Source organism: Gorilla gorilla, chromosome 16 (assembly GCF_029281585.2).
Source record: "Gorilla gorilla gorilla isolate KB3781 chromosome 16, NHGRI_mGorGor1-v2.1_pri, whole genome shotgun sequence".
NCBI lineage: Eukaryota > Metazoa > Chordata > Mammalia > Primates > Hominidae > Gorilla > Gorilla gorilla.
The window spans coordinates 22,948,005-22,965,211 of record NC_073240.2 but is presented as its reverse complement, the minus strand read 5'-3'; the positions used below and the strand labels follow the sequence as shown (position 1 = coordinate 22,965,211).

Below are 17,207 nucleotides of genomic sequence, written 5' to 3'. Positions count from 1 at the left end.
AATAAGCCTAGGCCTAGTGTCAGTGTAGGAGGCAATTTTTATAGGCTAGAAACTAAGAAGAAAGAAAAATATGTGTTATTGGAATAGTAGATACAAAGTTGGTTTTATTCTGAGTGTATTTGAACCTGCAGGTATTCTTAGATGTAACATTCAACTGCAAGAGCTCAAGGACAAAACAAGGCACTCCCAAAATCCTACAAGTTTTTGTATTCATTTCGTGTCCACTGACTCAGGAAATGTGAAGTTTCAGAGAAGGTGCTCCACTCTGTGTCATAGAATATTTGCTTTGGGTCTCCCTGTACAGTTAAATAGGTTTAATAAGGCTCTTCAATTCTTAAAAGACATGGTGTCAGCAGTACATTGTGTCACTGAAGGAGTATTCAGTACATTGTGTTACTGAAGGAGTATTCTAAACCAGGACACAGCCATTTCATGCTGAGCTAGAGACCGTGGGGTAAAATGCCTGTGAGCTACAACAGAAACCTTATGGCAAGGCAAGGGCTTGGCTGGAGGGGGCACTTGGGAGCCACCAAGCACAAGTTCCAGCCCCAGAGCAGGTGCACAGGAGGCTGGGGAGGAGGTTTTCTCTCAGGGCCTTGGTCTTCCTTTGTCAGGAAAAAAAAATCTAAACTAACTGTTCAAGAAGTAGCTGATGTGCTTTAAATATTCTAGTACATCCAAACCATTCATATAACTTAAGATAATGAGAACTATTTTTTAAAGTGAGTTTCTAGGAGTGTAATATCTTAATAGTGAGAATATGAAGGATGGGCATGTTTTTACTAATTCAATGGGTACCTATTAGTTGAAGAAACTATATTCCTATCAATAAGAAATTCAGATTTCAGTGTTAAGTAATGTTGCCTACATTGTGTGAGTGACAGGGCAGTGATGGATCTGAGGGCGTGGCAGGTGCACAGACCAAGTGATTCAAAAATCAATATGTAAAGATACAGATCTATGGATATGAACTGGAAGTATGTAAATACTTTACAAAAATCTAATAAATGGAGTTGAAAAGTAACCCAAAATTATTCAAAACACAAATTCATTGACAATTATTTTGGGAGTAGAGAGTTCATAAAGAACTTCAAACTCCTGTTACCTCTTCTGATTCCCATTGTTCCTGAGATGAGAAAATCAGCTGTAATTACGCATCACAGGGCAAATATGTAAAACAAGAGTGTTTCTATTGAAGATCCTGGGGGATCAGGACATTAGGCACGTGCTGGAGACACTGTCTCAGGAGGGCCCAGTAGATCTCAGAGGGACCTACTGGACACTCACATGGGACATCAGCAGTCGCCTTCCCAGAGTCACCAGTGAGCTGTGCTGGTGCCTGACAGGTCCAGGATAGGGCCAAGGCACATGCTCAGTGTCATAGACAGTGATGGTCCCAAAAATAATCCAGGCGGCCTCTATACTAATCACATGTAGGTTCACAGTGAGCAGCCTGTTCTGAGGGGGCTTATTCTTCAGTGAAACGACCTCTGTACACAAATGTCGGTAAATAGAGCAGGGCATGCATTTTCTCAAGTAAGATTAGGGCTTAGACCATTTGCATCTCACTCTTGTAAGGCTGATGTGTCATTTATCTTCCCTTTCTTGTCATGTATCAGGCTTTGAGCTATGAAATCGTCTGTCTCATGAATATGCAAATAACCTGAGATGCACTGAGGTAAATACGGATGTGTCTGTGCCCTAAGCGCATCATCCAACAACCACATGCCTCTTCTGCAGAATCTCCTTAGAGCTCAGCGCCTCACCGTGGACTGGACCTGGAGGATCATCTTGGTGGCAGCAGCTACAGGTAAGGGACTCCCAAGTCCCAGTGATGAGAAGGGGATTGTGTCCAGTCCTGAAAGATCTCATCCACTACTGTATCCTCCCCACAGGTGCCCACTCTCAGGACCAGTTGGTGCAGTCTGGGGCTGAGGTGAAGAAGCCTCTGTCCTCAGTGAAGGTCTCCTTCAAGGCTTCTGGATACACCTTCACCAACAACTTTATGCACTGGGTGTGACAGGCCCCTGGACAAGGACTTGAGTGGATGGGATGGATCAACGCTGGCAATGGTAACACAACATATGCACAGAAGTTCCAGGGCAGAGTCACCATAACCAGGGACACGTCCATGAGCACAGCCTACACGGAGCTGAGCAGCCTGAGATCTGAGGACACGGCCGTGTATTACTGTGCGAGAGACACAGTGTGAAAACCCACATCCTGAGAGTGTCAGAAACCCCAGGGAGGAAGCAGCTGTGCTGGCGTGGAGGAGATGACCAAGATTATTAGATTGAAGACTTTCTCAGAAAATGACATTAAGTCACTAAAGAAAAGGAACAATATAAATGTGTATTTGAGAAATTTTAATTATTCGAAAGATTTTTCATACAACATTTATTCTGTAAGCAAATTTCAGGGACTGAATTAATAAAACTGATACAGAACTTCCTTTGTAGGTATCCTTGTAAACATCAATTTCTGAATCACTGTTGTAAATATTTTGGAACACACAAATAAATCAAATTTTAACTCTACTTTTATCTCTATTTAAAAAATGCCCCCCAAAATCTCATTTTGTGCATGTAGCATTTTGAATTCCCACCATCAATGCATGATAGTTCTTGATTTTCCACATTCATATTGCCATTTATCATTATGAGAACTGTGTATTTTAAACATCCTAATAGGTGAGTAATGGTATCTAATTTTTATTTACATGTACATGTCCCTAATAAAAAGTTCCTACTTAAAAATATTCAAATAATCTTTGGTGAGGTACCTTGCCTGAGATCTAGTTCATTTTTAAATGCATTGTTTTCTTTTGATTAGTTGTAAGTTAACTTGCATATTAATTATAAAAGTTATTTAACAAACTAAAATAACTCATTTAACAAATACGTGACTTGGAAGTATTTTCTCCAAGTCTGTGGCTGTCTTTTACACCCTTATCAGCATGTATTGCAGAAAAATATGTGTGCATGTTTATACCAATTTAGATTTTAAAAATGTAAAATTTTATTCATCCACAGATCATGTCTTTGGCATTATATCTGAAATCCCATTATAAAATACAATAATAGTGATTTTTTTTCCATGTCTCTAATCTCAGGCCACAATCAACTCATGAGTGTTTAAGCTTCACTTACTTGATTACAGGACTATCAAGCTAACATATTTGGAATACTTCTGTAAAGAGATGTGTTCTTCTTCCCATTATTTATTAATTTAACGATCTATTAATATCCATATTAGTTTATGGATGTCTATTTCATGCTCTGAAGATGATCCTTGCTACATTATTCATTTTATTGTTCATGTCACCACAGCTTTATTAGGTGCTAGGAGCTCATTTAGTTTGGATCCTGCATCCTTACAGCTCACCTCATCCTTTTGTTTTTGAACACTTCCCTGTTTCCTGATATTACAATTAATTCTAAGTTCATTTTCTACATTACCTTTCTCATACATAGGATTAGCCGTTTTTCCTAAAGATTGATTATTTCCGATGTTAAAGAATAGTGTTAAAAGTAAAAATTGTGATACTGGATATGTGTGTTCTTAAGGTGTTATAAGTACTTCTAGGACCTCTCAACCTATATGTCTAGTAAATGTACATGTTTATATGAACCCATGTTTATGGACTCATTGAAACTACTTATGCATCTAATTGTATGTAACTTTATTACATTAAAAATGAGAACACACTGGTCTCTCCACCCAATTATGCTATTTTAGATAGGATTATAAACAATTTTAGAGCTGCTTGCTTTGCATAATGATCCACTACTATAGATAAACAGATAGAAGATAGATGCCTACATACATACGTACCTTGATAGAGATATAGTTGGACACATAAATACATAGATAGATAGATAGAGTTACAGATATATTTTAGTTTTTATGCTACTTTTTTCTTTGCCTTTACTTCCTATGTTATATTAGTCAGGTCTCTAGGACTTAGGACTGCATTTACAATTCCTTCCCTTGTCCATTATGATGTGTTCTAGAAGATGTGAGAATCGTTTTGTGTCACTTCAAAGTCAGATCACTTCAAAGTCATGCACTACCCTTGCAATAAATGTGTTTGTGTATGTCTTTGCCTTATTGACAAGCTCTGCTGAGTGCAGTTATTTCTGCCATGTGAACTAACTTTACACTTGGTAGCGAAATATATTCTAAATGGAGGTTTCCACTACTCATTTAAATTACTAATTCATAACCTCCAGCTTAATTATTGAGGTATAATCTATCAGAGATGATATTAGATCAAAGGTTTCCAATGAAATCTAATATAAGGGATGTGAACAAATTTTCCTAATTTAGGTAAAATAACTCTGAGCCCATTCTTGGTATCCAGCCATGTCCCCTTTCTATCACACTGAATCCCACGCTAACTTTGACCTGACTTGGGACTTGGAAGCTTCAAATATGACGTTTTGATTGCAATGCCTCTAATTCAGGATGTGTGGTTATTTTAGCCAAGAGTAAAGAAAAGCAAATTTAACTCACTAAAAATGAGGAAGATTAAAACCTAATGAAATGGAAACTGGGATATGAGTGGCTCCAGACTTGGCTATTTTAAGAGTCTATGTGCCCAGGTGATTTCTTTTCTCAATTTTACACACAGGCACACCCAAAACATCAGCTTCATCTCCCATTGACTCTCATCATCTCTTTCTTAGAATGTTGACTTCCCACTGCATCCATGTTGCCACAAAAGACATGATTTTATTCTTTTTCTATGAATGCATAGTGTTCCATGGTGTAAATGTACCATATTTTCTTGATCAAATTCACCATTAATGGACACATAGGTTGGATTTATGTCTTAGGTATTAAGAGTAGCATAGCAATGAACATGTAAGTGGGTGTATTTTTTTGGTAGACTGATTTATTTTCTTTTGTGTATATACCCACATATGAGATGGCTGGACCAAGTGGCAGCTCTGCTTCAAATACTTTTCAAATCTCCAGACTGCTTTCCACAGTGCTTGGACTAATTCACATTCCACCAAACACTGTACAAGTGTCTCCTGTTCTCCGCAGCCTCGCTCCAGACTGCTTTCCACAGTGCTTGGACTAATTCACATTCCACCAAACACTGTACAAGTGTTTCCTGTTCTCCGCAGCCTCTCTCCAGACTGCTTTCCACAGTGCTTGGACTAATTCACATTCCACCCAGCATTGTACAAGCGTTTCCTGTTCTCCGTAGCCTCGCCAGCATCTGTTTTTTTTTTTTTTTAATTTTTAGTAATACTGATTTTGACTGGTGTGAGACGGCATCTCATTGCGGTTTTGATTGATTGGCATTTCTCTGATGATTAGTGACGTTAAACGTTTTTTCATATGTCCTGGCCACTTTATGTATTTTTGAGAAGTTTATGCTCATGTCATTTGCCTATTTTTAAAATGTGATTATTATTATTTTTTTTTGCTTGTTGATTTACATTTCTTATAGAATCTGGATATTGGAACTTCATCAGATGCATAGTTTGTGAATAGCCTCCCCCATTCTGTAGGATCTCTGCTTACTCTCTTGATAGTTTCTTGGCTCTGTAGAAGCTCCTTAGTTTTATAAGGTGCCACAGACAGAATTTTGATTTGTTGCAATTGCTCTTGGGGACTTTGCCAAAATTTTCTTGCTCAAAACAATTTTTAGATGAGTATTTCTTAGGTTGTATTCCAAGATTTTTATAGTTTGACGTCTTATACTTAAATCTTTACTCCATTTTTTGTTGATTTTTGTTAATGGTGAAAGGTAGACATCTAGCTTCCATCTTCTGCATATGGCTAGCCAGTTATCCCAGCACGATTTATTGAATAGTGATACATTTCCTCATTGCATGTTTTTAGTGTCTTGGTGTAAGATCTGATGGCTGTAGGTGTGCAGCTTTATTTCAGAATTCTCTATTCTCTTTCACTCGTCTATGTGTCTCTTTTTGTATAAGTACCAAGCTATTTTGGTTCCTGTGGCTTTGTAGTATAATTTGATGTCTTCTAGTGGGATACCTTTGAATGTATTCTTGTTACTTAAGATTGCTTTTGTTTTTAAAACTCTTTTTTTGATTCCATATAAATTTTAAAATAGTTTTTTTCTAATGCTTTAAAAATAATGTTGGTAGTTTGATAGTAATAGCATTGAATCTGGTAATTTATTTGGGCACCATAAAAGTTGATAGTCATAAATGACTTCATCAAGGAGTTAGAAAGTTCTCAAATTAGTAATCTTAACCTTGCACCTAAAGGAACTAAAATAATCTCAAAGCTAGCAGAGAAAAGGAAAATTAGAGAAGAACTGAATGAAATTCAGATATAAAAATGCATACAAAATATCAATAAGCCCAAGAGTTTCTTCTTTGTAAAATAAAGATTGACTGATAGACACCTGTCTGGATTTAGAAAGATAAAGAAAAAGAAGATCCAAATAAGTACAATCAAAAGTGACAAAGGGGATATTACAACTGATCCCAGAAGAATGCACAAATTCTCAGACTACTATAAACTTTATGCACACGTATTAGAGAATCTGGAGGAAATGAATAAATTTTGGGAAGCACAAAATCTCCCAATACTGAATCAGGGAGAGATTGAAACCCTAAATACAGTGATACCAACTTCTAAAATTGAGTCAGTAATAAAGACCCAACCAAGAAAAAGAAACCTGGACAAGAAGAATTCACAGCTGAATTCTACCCGACATACAAAAAAGAACTAATGCCAATTCTACTGAAGCTACACAAAGAAAATCAAGGCATAGAGGCTCCTTCTCAACTAAATCTGTGAAGCCAGCATCAGCCTTATACCAAAATATGGCAGAGACACAATAAGAGATGAAAGCTCAAGACAAATACTTCTCATGATCATAGGCTTAAAAATTCTCAACGTAGGAAATCAAATCCAGTAGTTTATCAAAAAGTTAACACACTGCAATCAAGTAGGCTTCATTCTGCAGATGCAAGGCTGCTTTAACATATGCAAAGCAATAAATGTGACGCTCTACTAAACAGAATCAAAAGCAAAAACCATGTGAGTATCCCAGCAGATGCAGGAAAAAAGCTTTCAATAAAATCTAACAACGCTTCATGATAGAAACCCTCAAAATTACAGACATTGAAGGAGCACACCTCAATCTGATGAGCTGTCTATGACAAACCCACAGCCAACATCATACTGAATGGGCAAACACTGGAAGCATTTTCCTTAAGAACAGAAACAAGACAAGGATGCCCGCTCTCACCACTTCTATTCAGCCTAGTACTGGAAGTATTCACCAGATCAGGCAAGAGAAAGAAATAAAAGGCATCCAAATAAAAGAAAAAGAAGAATGCAAACCCTCTGTTTTCACTGATAATATGATTCTATATGTAGAAAATATTGAAGGCTCTGCCAAAAGTCTCCTAGTATTGATATATTAGGAATGTTTCAGGATATAAAATCAATGTACAAAAATCACAGTAACATTTCTAGTCACCAACAACGTTCTGGCTGAGAGTGGAATCAAGAACTTGCTCTCCCAATAGCCATCAAGACAGTGGAATACCTAGGAATAGAGCTAAGCCAATGAGATGAAATACTTCTACTAGAAAAACAGCAAAACACAGGTGAAAAAAATCAGAGATAAAACAAATCAATGGAAAAATAAACATTCCATGCTTATGAATTTAAACAATAAATATAAGAAAAAGTTTTAAAATTTGTGATTAATTCTATGTAGCAATGCCATTTTTTTCAACATTTGCAGAATATTGTTGCTGGTAATAGCAGTTCAGCATTTGAGTAATGGAAACACCTTACAGAATCGCTTTATAACAATTGCTTCCTGTAGTGGCTGTGCTTCAGTTACCTGATGAAAACATCGGCATGTCACAGGTTGAAAACATAAAATATATTTATCAACTGAGAAGGCTGTAGGCTTTTGTCAAGTAATTACTTCAAGTCATTCAGAGAAACAGTAGACAGTAAATGAAACTTGTTCAAATTCCATGGAGAGTCAAAGCTGAAGAAAATCCTACTAAAAGTGTCCAAAGGCCCCCAAGGCTCAGTTCCTTGGCAAGTCCCACCTTCACAGGTTTTCCAGAATTTTGTTTTTAACTGATTTACACTAAGTGAAGTAGATTACTGGAGTTTTCCATTATTTTAACTTAAAATCGGGGGCTAAGTGTTGTTATTTTGTAAAGACATCTTTGAATCTCTCAGGAAATTTACCTCCTGAGGGTTCAGATAAGATCCTACTCTAGGTTAAGATTACATGTTTGGCACAACGAACTGGTACAAATCTTACTTTAGCTTTCATGTTGTCTATTTTTCTGCACTGACTTCCACCTTTTTATTAGTCAAGTATATGGGATGGAAGAGTGCTTCTAGGAGGTCCTTAACTTGCCCGTTTCAATGGATTTTCAAGAAGACATGAGAAACCACTTTGTTTGCAAAGCATCCCAAAGCCATGTCCTGCTCCAGAAACGTGATCTCATTTCCTGGTCGTTTCTTAACTGACACACTGTAATCAGTGCATCTGGGCGAATTTCAAATGAGGTGAAGAAATGTGTCCTAAAGTAAAGCTAACATTGTAATAGGAATTCCTGTTTACAAACATTTAGTTTTATTATTGGGAGGATCCATCAACATATAACAGTTGAAGTTTCTCAACAGGAGTTTAATAAATATAAGGAATGTACAGAAGTGTTTCCTAATTAAAATAAAACATAGTGATTACCTAGGCTGTGAGTGCAATCTTGGTAATCTGCTATGTCCATGCCCATCACTCTGTGCATCGCAAACTGATTTTGACCTCAGCAGAAATGGGGTTAATTTTCAAATTAGTAATTTTTTTCCAATTTATTTAGATGATTATGAATGACTATTTTAGCAGAAAGAGAATCAAGGAAACTTGAACTAAATAACCAGAATTTAAAATGACAAACAATTCAACAAGACGCCAGGATGTGAGTGGCTCCAGGCCCAATTAATTCAAAACTTTATCTGCCCAGGTTCTGTATTTTCCCAAAATTACACATCTCCATTCCACCTTCATACCACAGTCGACTCCCACCCTGTAAGACATGGCGACAGCATTCCCAAAGGTCGTGTGCAATTCTGAAAATGGAATAAGCAAGGTGAGAAGATGACAGTTTATATTCTCCTCTGAGGAGGAAGAATTGCCTCAACAGACCACTTCTCCTGCATCTGTGACTAGAACTATGTCACAGGTACACATGGAGCAAAATCCCTCAAGGGCATAATATGGTAACATTAATCAGGGTAATCATTTTTAATACTATAAAATTCATAGATGACACTGCATTCCAGCCTGAGAGACAGAGCAAGACACTGTCTCTAAGAAAAAAAGAACAAATTAATAGATACTGATACCAACATTTTAGATAATGAAATTTTCATAACCTAATTTTAAATATACTCACATCATTACATAAATCTTCCCAGAAATATTCCTAGTCATGTTGAGTTTCATCAACTTTTCCAGTGTTCAAATCTAGAAATCCAGTAGAGTCTTGAGGATAAATCAAAATGAGGGCAGTGAAACTGGTATCTATTCAGCATCTGTTAACTCAGGAGGACTCAATACACCCTTGCACACTGCTGCTTCTCTGAATGGCTCACAAGGATTCCAGCTCACTCTCTATCCTCCTCCCCCACTTGCCCTAAGTTCACTCTCTGCTCTTAGTCTGTGCTCTGAAGTCTTTGCAGAGGTGAAAGTGAGCTGTCAGATGGAACTTCCCTCTCACCTCAGCATGGAATTTACTGCTACATTTAACCATCACTCTTTCCATAATGGTTGATTTCTCTTGGTCTGTTCATTACAGATCAAAGGCATCTGATTTGAATCTTTATTTCTTTGCATTTGTCTCCATGACAATTTTGGGAGGTTTTACTGCCAGCACTATAACATGATGTAGTAACATGACACATTTGTACTTAACAACACCTACAAATTCAGAAGCCCTTCGGTTCTCTTCCCAGCAAATATAGTTGCTTCTTTTCTGTGTATGAGCACATCCTGGAAACCCGTACACACCCACATAGATATATACATGCCTATGACATTTTCTTCTCTGTAAGTGAAAATTAATCTCAATTTCATACAAAGTTCGTCATTTCCCTGAAGGTGAAGGTAGGTCGTTTTGCGTCTGTTCAAACAAAAGGCCCAGACACCAGCTGGTAAGTGAGGAGCTACCCTGCTTCTGGATGTTGGATCTGTCTCTTCCCCTTTGCTTTACCACAGAAGACTGGCCACTTGTCCAGGTCCCAAGAAGAGAGTCCAGGTTTGCCCTGATAATATGACTCATCCAACTTCTGATAACTCTACTGCTACACACATTCATGGAGGTAGCCTATTAATTACATAATTCACTAAACACCAAATACCCACATTGCAATACCCCATACCCAAGGGTATGTTCATGCAATTCAATGAAGGAAAAGGCTTTTCAGAGACAGATAGATCAGGCTAGATTGGTCAATATATGGGTGAAAACACTGGATTTGAATGCATTTGTTTTCCCCCATGTCACATGTGAGACCTGTCAGTCAGGACCAGGGTTCCTTGTGCACTCACAGGTGAGGGCTCACAGAGTTCCTCTCTGGTTTCCAGGAAAGGTAACTGCAGTAATCTTGGTGATGAGAATATCCTCCAGTGCTGGCCTATTATAGAGTTTACATATGAAATTGTCACTGCAATTCACAATCTACTCTTTCACACAGAAGTGTACAGAGGTCAGGCCACATCCTCAGGGTCACACATTGAGAATGATGAAGATATGTCCCACGAGTCTCTCCTAAGGTCTCAGAAAGAATTCCAGGACTCAAAAGGTCTCAGGGGGCAGCTCCCAGTGCCTTAGTTAAAATGGTGGCTCAGGCCTGTAATCCCAGCACTTTGGGAGGCCAAGGTGGGTGGATCACCTGAGGTCGGGATGTTGAGACTAGCTTGGGCAACATGGTGAAACCTTAACTCTACTAAAAATATAAAAATTAGATGGGGTGGTTGTGCGTGCCTGTACTCCCAGCTACTCGGGAGGCTGAGGCAGGAGAATCACTTGAACCCAGGAGGTGGAGGTTGTGGTGAGCTGAGATCGGGCCACTGCACTCTAGCCTGCGCAAAGGAGCAAAAGTTCATCTAAAAAATTTATTTGAATTTAAACATTTTTAAAAAGTGGCCCACTCCCTAGAACAGAGAGATTCCCTCTAAACATGATGGATGTCCTGAACTATAAATTACATTAAGTGAATCCTGGTGTGTCTGAACTCACATGATTATTACGTTAAGCTGCTGTTCCAATCTACTTCCTCACCTGGGAAAAGAGGAGCCAGGACATGGCTAGTTGAGGCCCCAGGAAGAGAACTGAGTTCTCAAAGGGCAAAGCAAGCATCCTCATCCCAGGGTGAGCCTAAAAGACTGGGGCCTCCCTCATCCCTTTTCACCTCTTTATACAAAGGCACTACCTACATGCAAATCCTCGCTTAGGCACCCACAGGAAACCACCACACATTTGCTTAAATTCAGGGTCCAGCTCACATGGGAAATACTTTCTGAGACTCATGGACCTCCTGCACAAGAACATGAAACACCTGTGGTTCTTCCTCCTCCTGGTGGCAGCTCCCAGATGTGAGTGTCTCAGGGATCCAGACATGAAGATATGGGAGGCTGCCTCTGATCCCAGGGCTCACTGTGGGTCTCTCTGTTCACAGGGGTTCTGTCCCAGGTGCAGCTGCAGGAGTCGGGCCCAGGACTGGTGAAGCCTTCGGAGACCCTGTCCCTCACCTGCGTTGTCTCTGGTGGCTCCATCAGCAGTAGTAACTGGTGGAGCTGGGTCCGCCAGCCCCCAGGGAAGGGGCTGGAGTGGATTGGGGAAATCTATCATAGTGGGAGCCCCAACTACAACCCGTCCCTCAAGAGTCGAGTCACCATATCAGTAGACAAGTCCAAGAACCAGTTCTCCCTGAAGCTGAGCTCTGTGACCGCCACGGACACGGCCGTGTATTACTGTGCGAGAGACACAGTGAGGGGAGGTGAGTGTGAGCCCAGACACAAACCTCCCTGCCAGGAGGCGGAGGGCGCGGACGCAGGTGCTGCTCACGACCAGCAGGGGGCGCGGGGCCCCACAGAGCATGAGGCCGGGTCAGGAGCAGGGGCAGGGAGGGCGGGGCTTCCTCATCTGCTCAGTGGTCTCCCTCCTCGCCAGCACCTCAGCTGTCCCCAGGGCTCCTCTTTCTTTATTGTCTGTGGTTCTGCTTCCTCACATCCTCACTGCAGACAAGAAAGAAGGGAGAAATTTCTCTGTTTACCATTAAGGTTTTAACAATCACTGGCACCTTTTTTTCAACAAATTCCCACAAGGCCCATTTTACCTTCTTGACAAATAAAATATTTCAAGGCTTCTCACTATCCCTTGATTGACGTCATTGGCTGCATCGTGTCCTTCTCTTAAATTCATATGCTGAAACCCCAATCCCAGTGGCTCTGTATTTGGAGTGAGGGATTTTAAGAGGGCAAATAAGTTAACTGTGGCCCTAAATGTGGGACCCTAATCCAGTAGGACTCTTGTCCTTATGGGAAGTGGAAGACATCAGAGACCTCTCTCTCCACATGCACACAGAGGAGAGGCCATGTGGGGACGCACTGCATGAGAAGGTGGCCCTTTGCAAGCCTGGAAGAGGCCTCTCAAAAAACAAAAAACTAACCCTTTCTGCACCCAGATCTTGGACATCAAGACTCCAGAACAATAAGAAAATTAGTATTTGTTATTTGAAACAACCTAGTCTGTGGTATCTTCTGATGGAAAGCCAAGCGGATTCACAGATACAATTGTGTTAGCTCCGTCTCCTGGAGGGAGAAACAGCCCACCGAGGCTGGACACATCTCTCAGATTATTTTTATAAAGAAAAATAGATCCAAGATGAAAACCCCACCACATTTCTGCTGAGTCATTCACTTAGCAGGCGTCTCTGAGATCAGCCCTGGGGGCTGTGTCCTAGGTCATGTCTCTCACTTTCCACTATGAGAATCCATGTAGATAATGAGAACCAGCCAGATGGAGTCCTGATCCCGGCCCACCTTCTGCTGCCCCCAAGTATCCCAAAGAAAACCACTCCAGCATCACCCCTGTGTCTTCTACTCTTTAAAATCCCACTAAAGCTTACCCTAAACCAGGAGCTATTTGGGGCTGGACTCTTGTTCTCTTCTTCTTAGTCTTCCATAAGGTCCAGGTGCCGAGTAAAGCCTCAGTAAAGACTGAGCTTCAGTTCCCCTAATCCGCATCATTCTCTTACATCCTTGTCATGCATCTGTCCTCTGTGGGTGCCCAGGGCAGGTTACACAGGAATTGCCTGAAGCTGGCCTCAGCTGATGTGCTGAGACCACGGGTCATGCACACGTATGATTCCAGGTCATGCGGGCTCTACTGCAGGACAGACCTGTGTCCTGTGGGGCACAGCCACCTGCTGACCCCGGGCCTCCTCTAATAACTCACACACCTGGTGTTTGTGTATGTCCAGATGGCCCCATGAGCACAGCACACTAGGGTGGCCAACCTCACAGGTGGTGCTGTCAGATGGTGGACAGAAAATGGAATGGACAGGCTGGTCACTCACATCATCAGTGATTTCCCAGTGAATTTTAAATAAATTAAACAAAATTAACAACAAAGGGGAAGGATATGTACCTGTATCTGGGAGGTATACAGGGTCCTAGAACTGTGCTGGGAGTGGGTGTGAAAGGCCCATTTGGGTGGAAAGTGCTCCGGCATGAGTGAAAGCTGAAGGAATGATCACTGTGCAGGTGGAGGCTGACAGGCAGCTGGCAGGGTACATTTCCTGAAGCTGTTCCTGGGTGCATGATGGTTGGATGACCCGTGGTGATGAGGGCTGGACTCACATAGGAACAAGGAAATTATCCCATGGGAATGGCAGAAAAGAAAATGGAGATGGACACCCCTGGAGACAGCTTATTAGATTTGGTGGAGGAAAGATAGAAATTTATTCCAATGACCCCAGCATTGTCAGCTAAATATGAGTTGCATTAATAGACAGAATTATGAAAGGAAGGGAGAAGGAGTTTATGGAGGGAAAAAACAGAAGAGAAATTAAAATAAAAAACTATGCAGATCTATCAATTGGCAGATAACAGAGTGGAGCTGATGCAGCTACTTCCTTGTTCAGGAAACCTGCCAGAGACACTTGGCATTCCTGTAAGGCCGGCCTAGTGGTGATGAACTTGTCCACTTTTTACTTTTTTGGGAAAGTTCTCAAACATCCTGCATTACTGAAGAAAAGCTTTAATCCGTGTAAGATATTTATTTGGAAGTTTTTTGGCTTTGTTTTTATTTTCAGCAACTTGAATAGAATCATGCACATCTTGATATTTGGGTGAACAACAGGCCACATACATGACAAAGGTCTCATTAGATTATAATACTGTATTTTCACTGCATTTTTTCCATGCTTAGATATGTTCATCTGTATAAACATCTACTATGGTGATTCAGCTGCCCACAGTATTTAGTACACTTACATGACATACAGATTTGTTACCTAGGAGCACTATGCTATCCCACACAGCCTGGGTGTAGCAGGGTATTTCATGTAGGTTTGTGTAAACACACTCTATGATCCTTGCACAATGACAAATTGCCTGAGGACACATTGCTCAGATGTATCCCTACTGTTTTTCATTTTTTTTTAGATGGAGTCTCACTCTGTCACCCAGGCTGGAGGGCAGTGGCACAATCTTAGCTCACTGCAACCTCCACCTCCGAGGCTCAAGCGATTCTCCTGCCTCAGCCTTCCGAGTAGGTGGGATTACAGGCATGTACCACCACGCCCAGCTAATTCTTTTTTTTCTATTTTTAGTAGAGATGGGGTTTCACCATGTTGCCCTGGCTAGTCTTGAACTCGTGACCTAGGTGATCCACCCTCTTTGGCCTCCCAAAGTGCTGGGATTACAAGCATGAGCCACTGCGCCTGGCCAATGTATCCCTACTGTTAAGCCACAAATCATTGTATCTCATCTCTCTCCCTTTTTTGTCCCTGTTAATATTTTCATGTTGTTCGTGCATTCTTCCCCGAGCTCAGTGAACGTATTTATAAGGTTTACTTTGAATTTTCTGCTAGGTAATCAATATATCTCCTTTTAATTTGTGTCAGTTTCTAGTGCTTTTTTTTGTTAAACAATTTGGGCCACTTTTTTTCTGTTTTGTGATTATTATTATTATTTTTTTACTTTCTCTGTTGCTTTCTCCTCATTAGAAGGAAAAGCTACCATAATCACTCTTCACAGAATATGCTCAGGGAAAATGCCATCACCTATCAACCCAGGCTGTCATTGTGGCATCTCTTAAAACTTCATAATGGTCGAATTTTTTTTTTGGTTGTTAGTGGCACTCAGACCTATAGAGGATTTTAAGTTTTGCTCCTACTCTAAATTAGATGGCATTGAAATTCATCCTGCAGGCAGTCTCCGATAAAGTGGAGGAATTGGACAAAGTTTTGTTATGCATGTGGTTCATAAAAATAATATGAGTTTAAGGTTTTCTCAACCAAGTGCTACATATTGATACTTTATAATCACTTCTTTGAATCTGTCTTGAGTTTATCTTTCGAAAATTTAGATCAGAATATAAACCATGTTTGACGCTTCTTGTTTGGTGTAAACATCTCCTACAGGTCATTGTGTGAAAAGGCACAGAGTCTATGTGAGGAGGAGAACTCAGGGAAGCCTCACAACAACAGGGGAGACAAAGCCGAGGTCACTAAAAAAATATGAAGCTTCTGGCTCCTGCAGCCTCCAGATATGCCCTGCACCCTCTCATTGCGCACAAACGAATTCCCTTCTCTTTCCTGTGTGATATTTGCCAAGATTCCTCTCCTCCACTTTGACACTTTGGTATATCCATGTGTGTCCATTCTGGTTCAGCCAGGCACACAGAACCAGGAAGGCATCGTGGCTTTTCTAGAGGGAGCTGACCTGGGTAATCAACGGTTGGAATAGAAAGTGTCTTTGTCCACGTTTCACAGCCCTGAGGGCCACGGGAAGAAGGTCAGGAAGAGAGGATGACCAGACGGCCGGGGAAACCAGTATGAACAAAGCCACTTTCTTTCCTGGTGAAGAGGGGCATTTGGAAGCCTGTGTCCCTGTAGGGGACGAACCACACTCACCTACCCACTGTTACTTGCCAACGAGGTGACCCGCAGAGCAGCAGCTGCCGAGTCACTGACAGTGGCTGCTTCCTCCTCCAAACCCTCCAAGATCTGTCCTTCCAGGAGTGTGAACCCCAGCAGATCCGCATGTTTTCAATGGATCCACTTAGCTAGTGTCTGTCCTCAGTCCCATCCCTGGGATCCTTCCCTGGTGCTGTGTACAGTGTCACAATAGTGGTGACATTGACAGCTGGTGCCTGCACTTTCCAGGCCAAGAAATCTGAAAGAAGCAAGTCACAGGACCAGCTTGGATTTGGGGCAGACAGACAAATTTCACTCTGTGGGGAAGTGCTGGGAAGCAGCCTTGGATCCTCCTCAGCTCACGTGTGACTGCTGCTTCTTATCCCAGGTGGGACTCATGAGCCCTCCCCATGCCCAGGAGGGAGCTGTTTCAATCACAGCAGGATGGGAATGTGTCTTCTCTATGGGAGCTTTTGAGGCACAGCTCTCCTGTTCCTGAGATTTGAGATTTATAAAGACAAGTCCCACAGAGTGGACCTGCACAAATAAGACAGTACAGGATCCCCAGGAGAGACATCCCATATGAGAAGGGACAGGCTGGTCCCATCACTTGACGCTCGTCCTCAGAAACCCTGACCAGCTACTGACCTTCCCAGGTCCCCTGTTCCTGGAACAGTTCCTGTGTCTGCTCCTGAAAAGATGCCCATCAAGAGTCCCAAGGGTTCTGCCCCCTTCCTTGATGTGCCTCTGGGAGTGGGGCTGGTTGGGCTGTGGGTCTGCTGTGACCCTCTCCACAGGTCAGCGGCTCAGTGCAGGCTGCACCAACTCGGTGGGGCTGGGCTGTGGCTGACCCTCCCAGGGGAGCCTGGACTCTTCTTAGGGGTATCTGCAGGATCCCAGGTTCTGGGAGAACAGGGAAGCCACAGTGTGTGCAGGGCCCCATCTCCAGTAAAGTGTTTGCTGTTTTTCTGCTTGACAAGGGCATATCCCCAGGCCTAGAGGCACTATGGGCACACAGCCAATGCGCTAGA

At 41.5% G+C, this 17,207-nt stretch overlaps 1 protein-coding gene across 1 annotated transcript; it reads left to right on the top strand.

The window, feature by feature from the left end:
• The first annotated feature begins 11,580 nt into the window (after positions 1 to 11,580).
• LOC109023156 (immunoglobulin heavy variable 4-4) lies at positions 11,581 to 16,390 on the top strand. The gene is made up of 4 exons (XM_063698727.1): positions 11,581 to 11,626; positions 11,710 to 12,014; positions 15,062 to 15,129; positions 16,156 to 16,390. The coding sequence occupies exons 1-4, from the start codon at positions 11,581 to 11,583 to the stop codon at positions 16,388 to 16,390; spliced, it is 654 nt and encodes a 217-aa protein (XP_063554797.1).
• Positions 16,391 to 17,207: the final 817 nt, after the last annotated feature.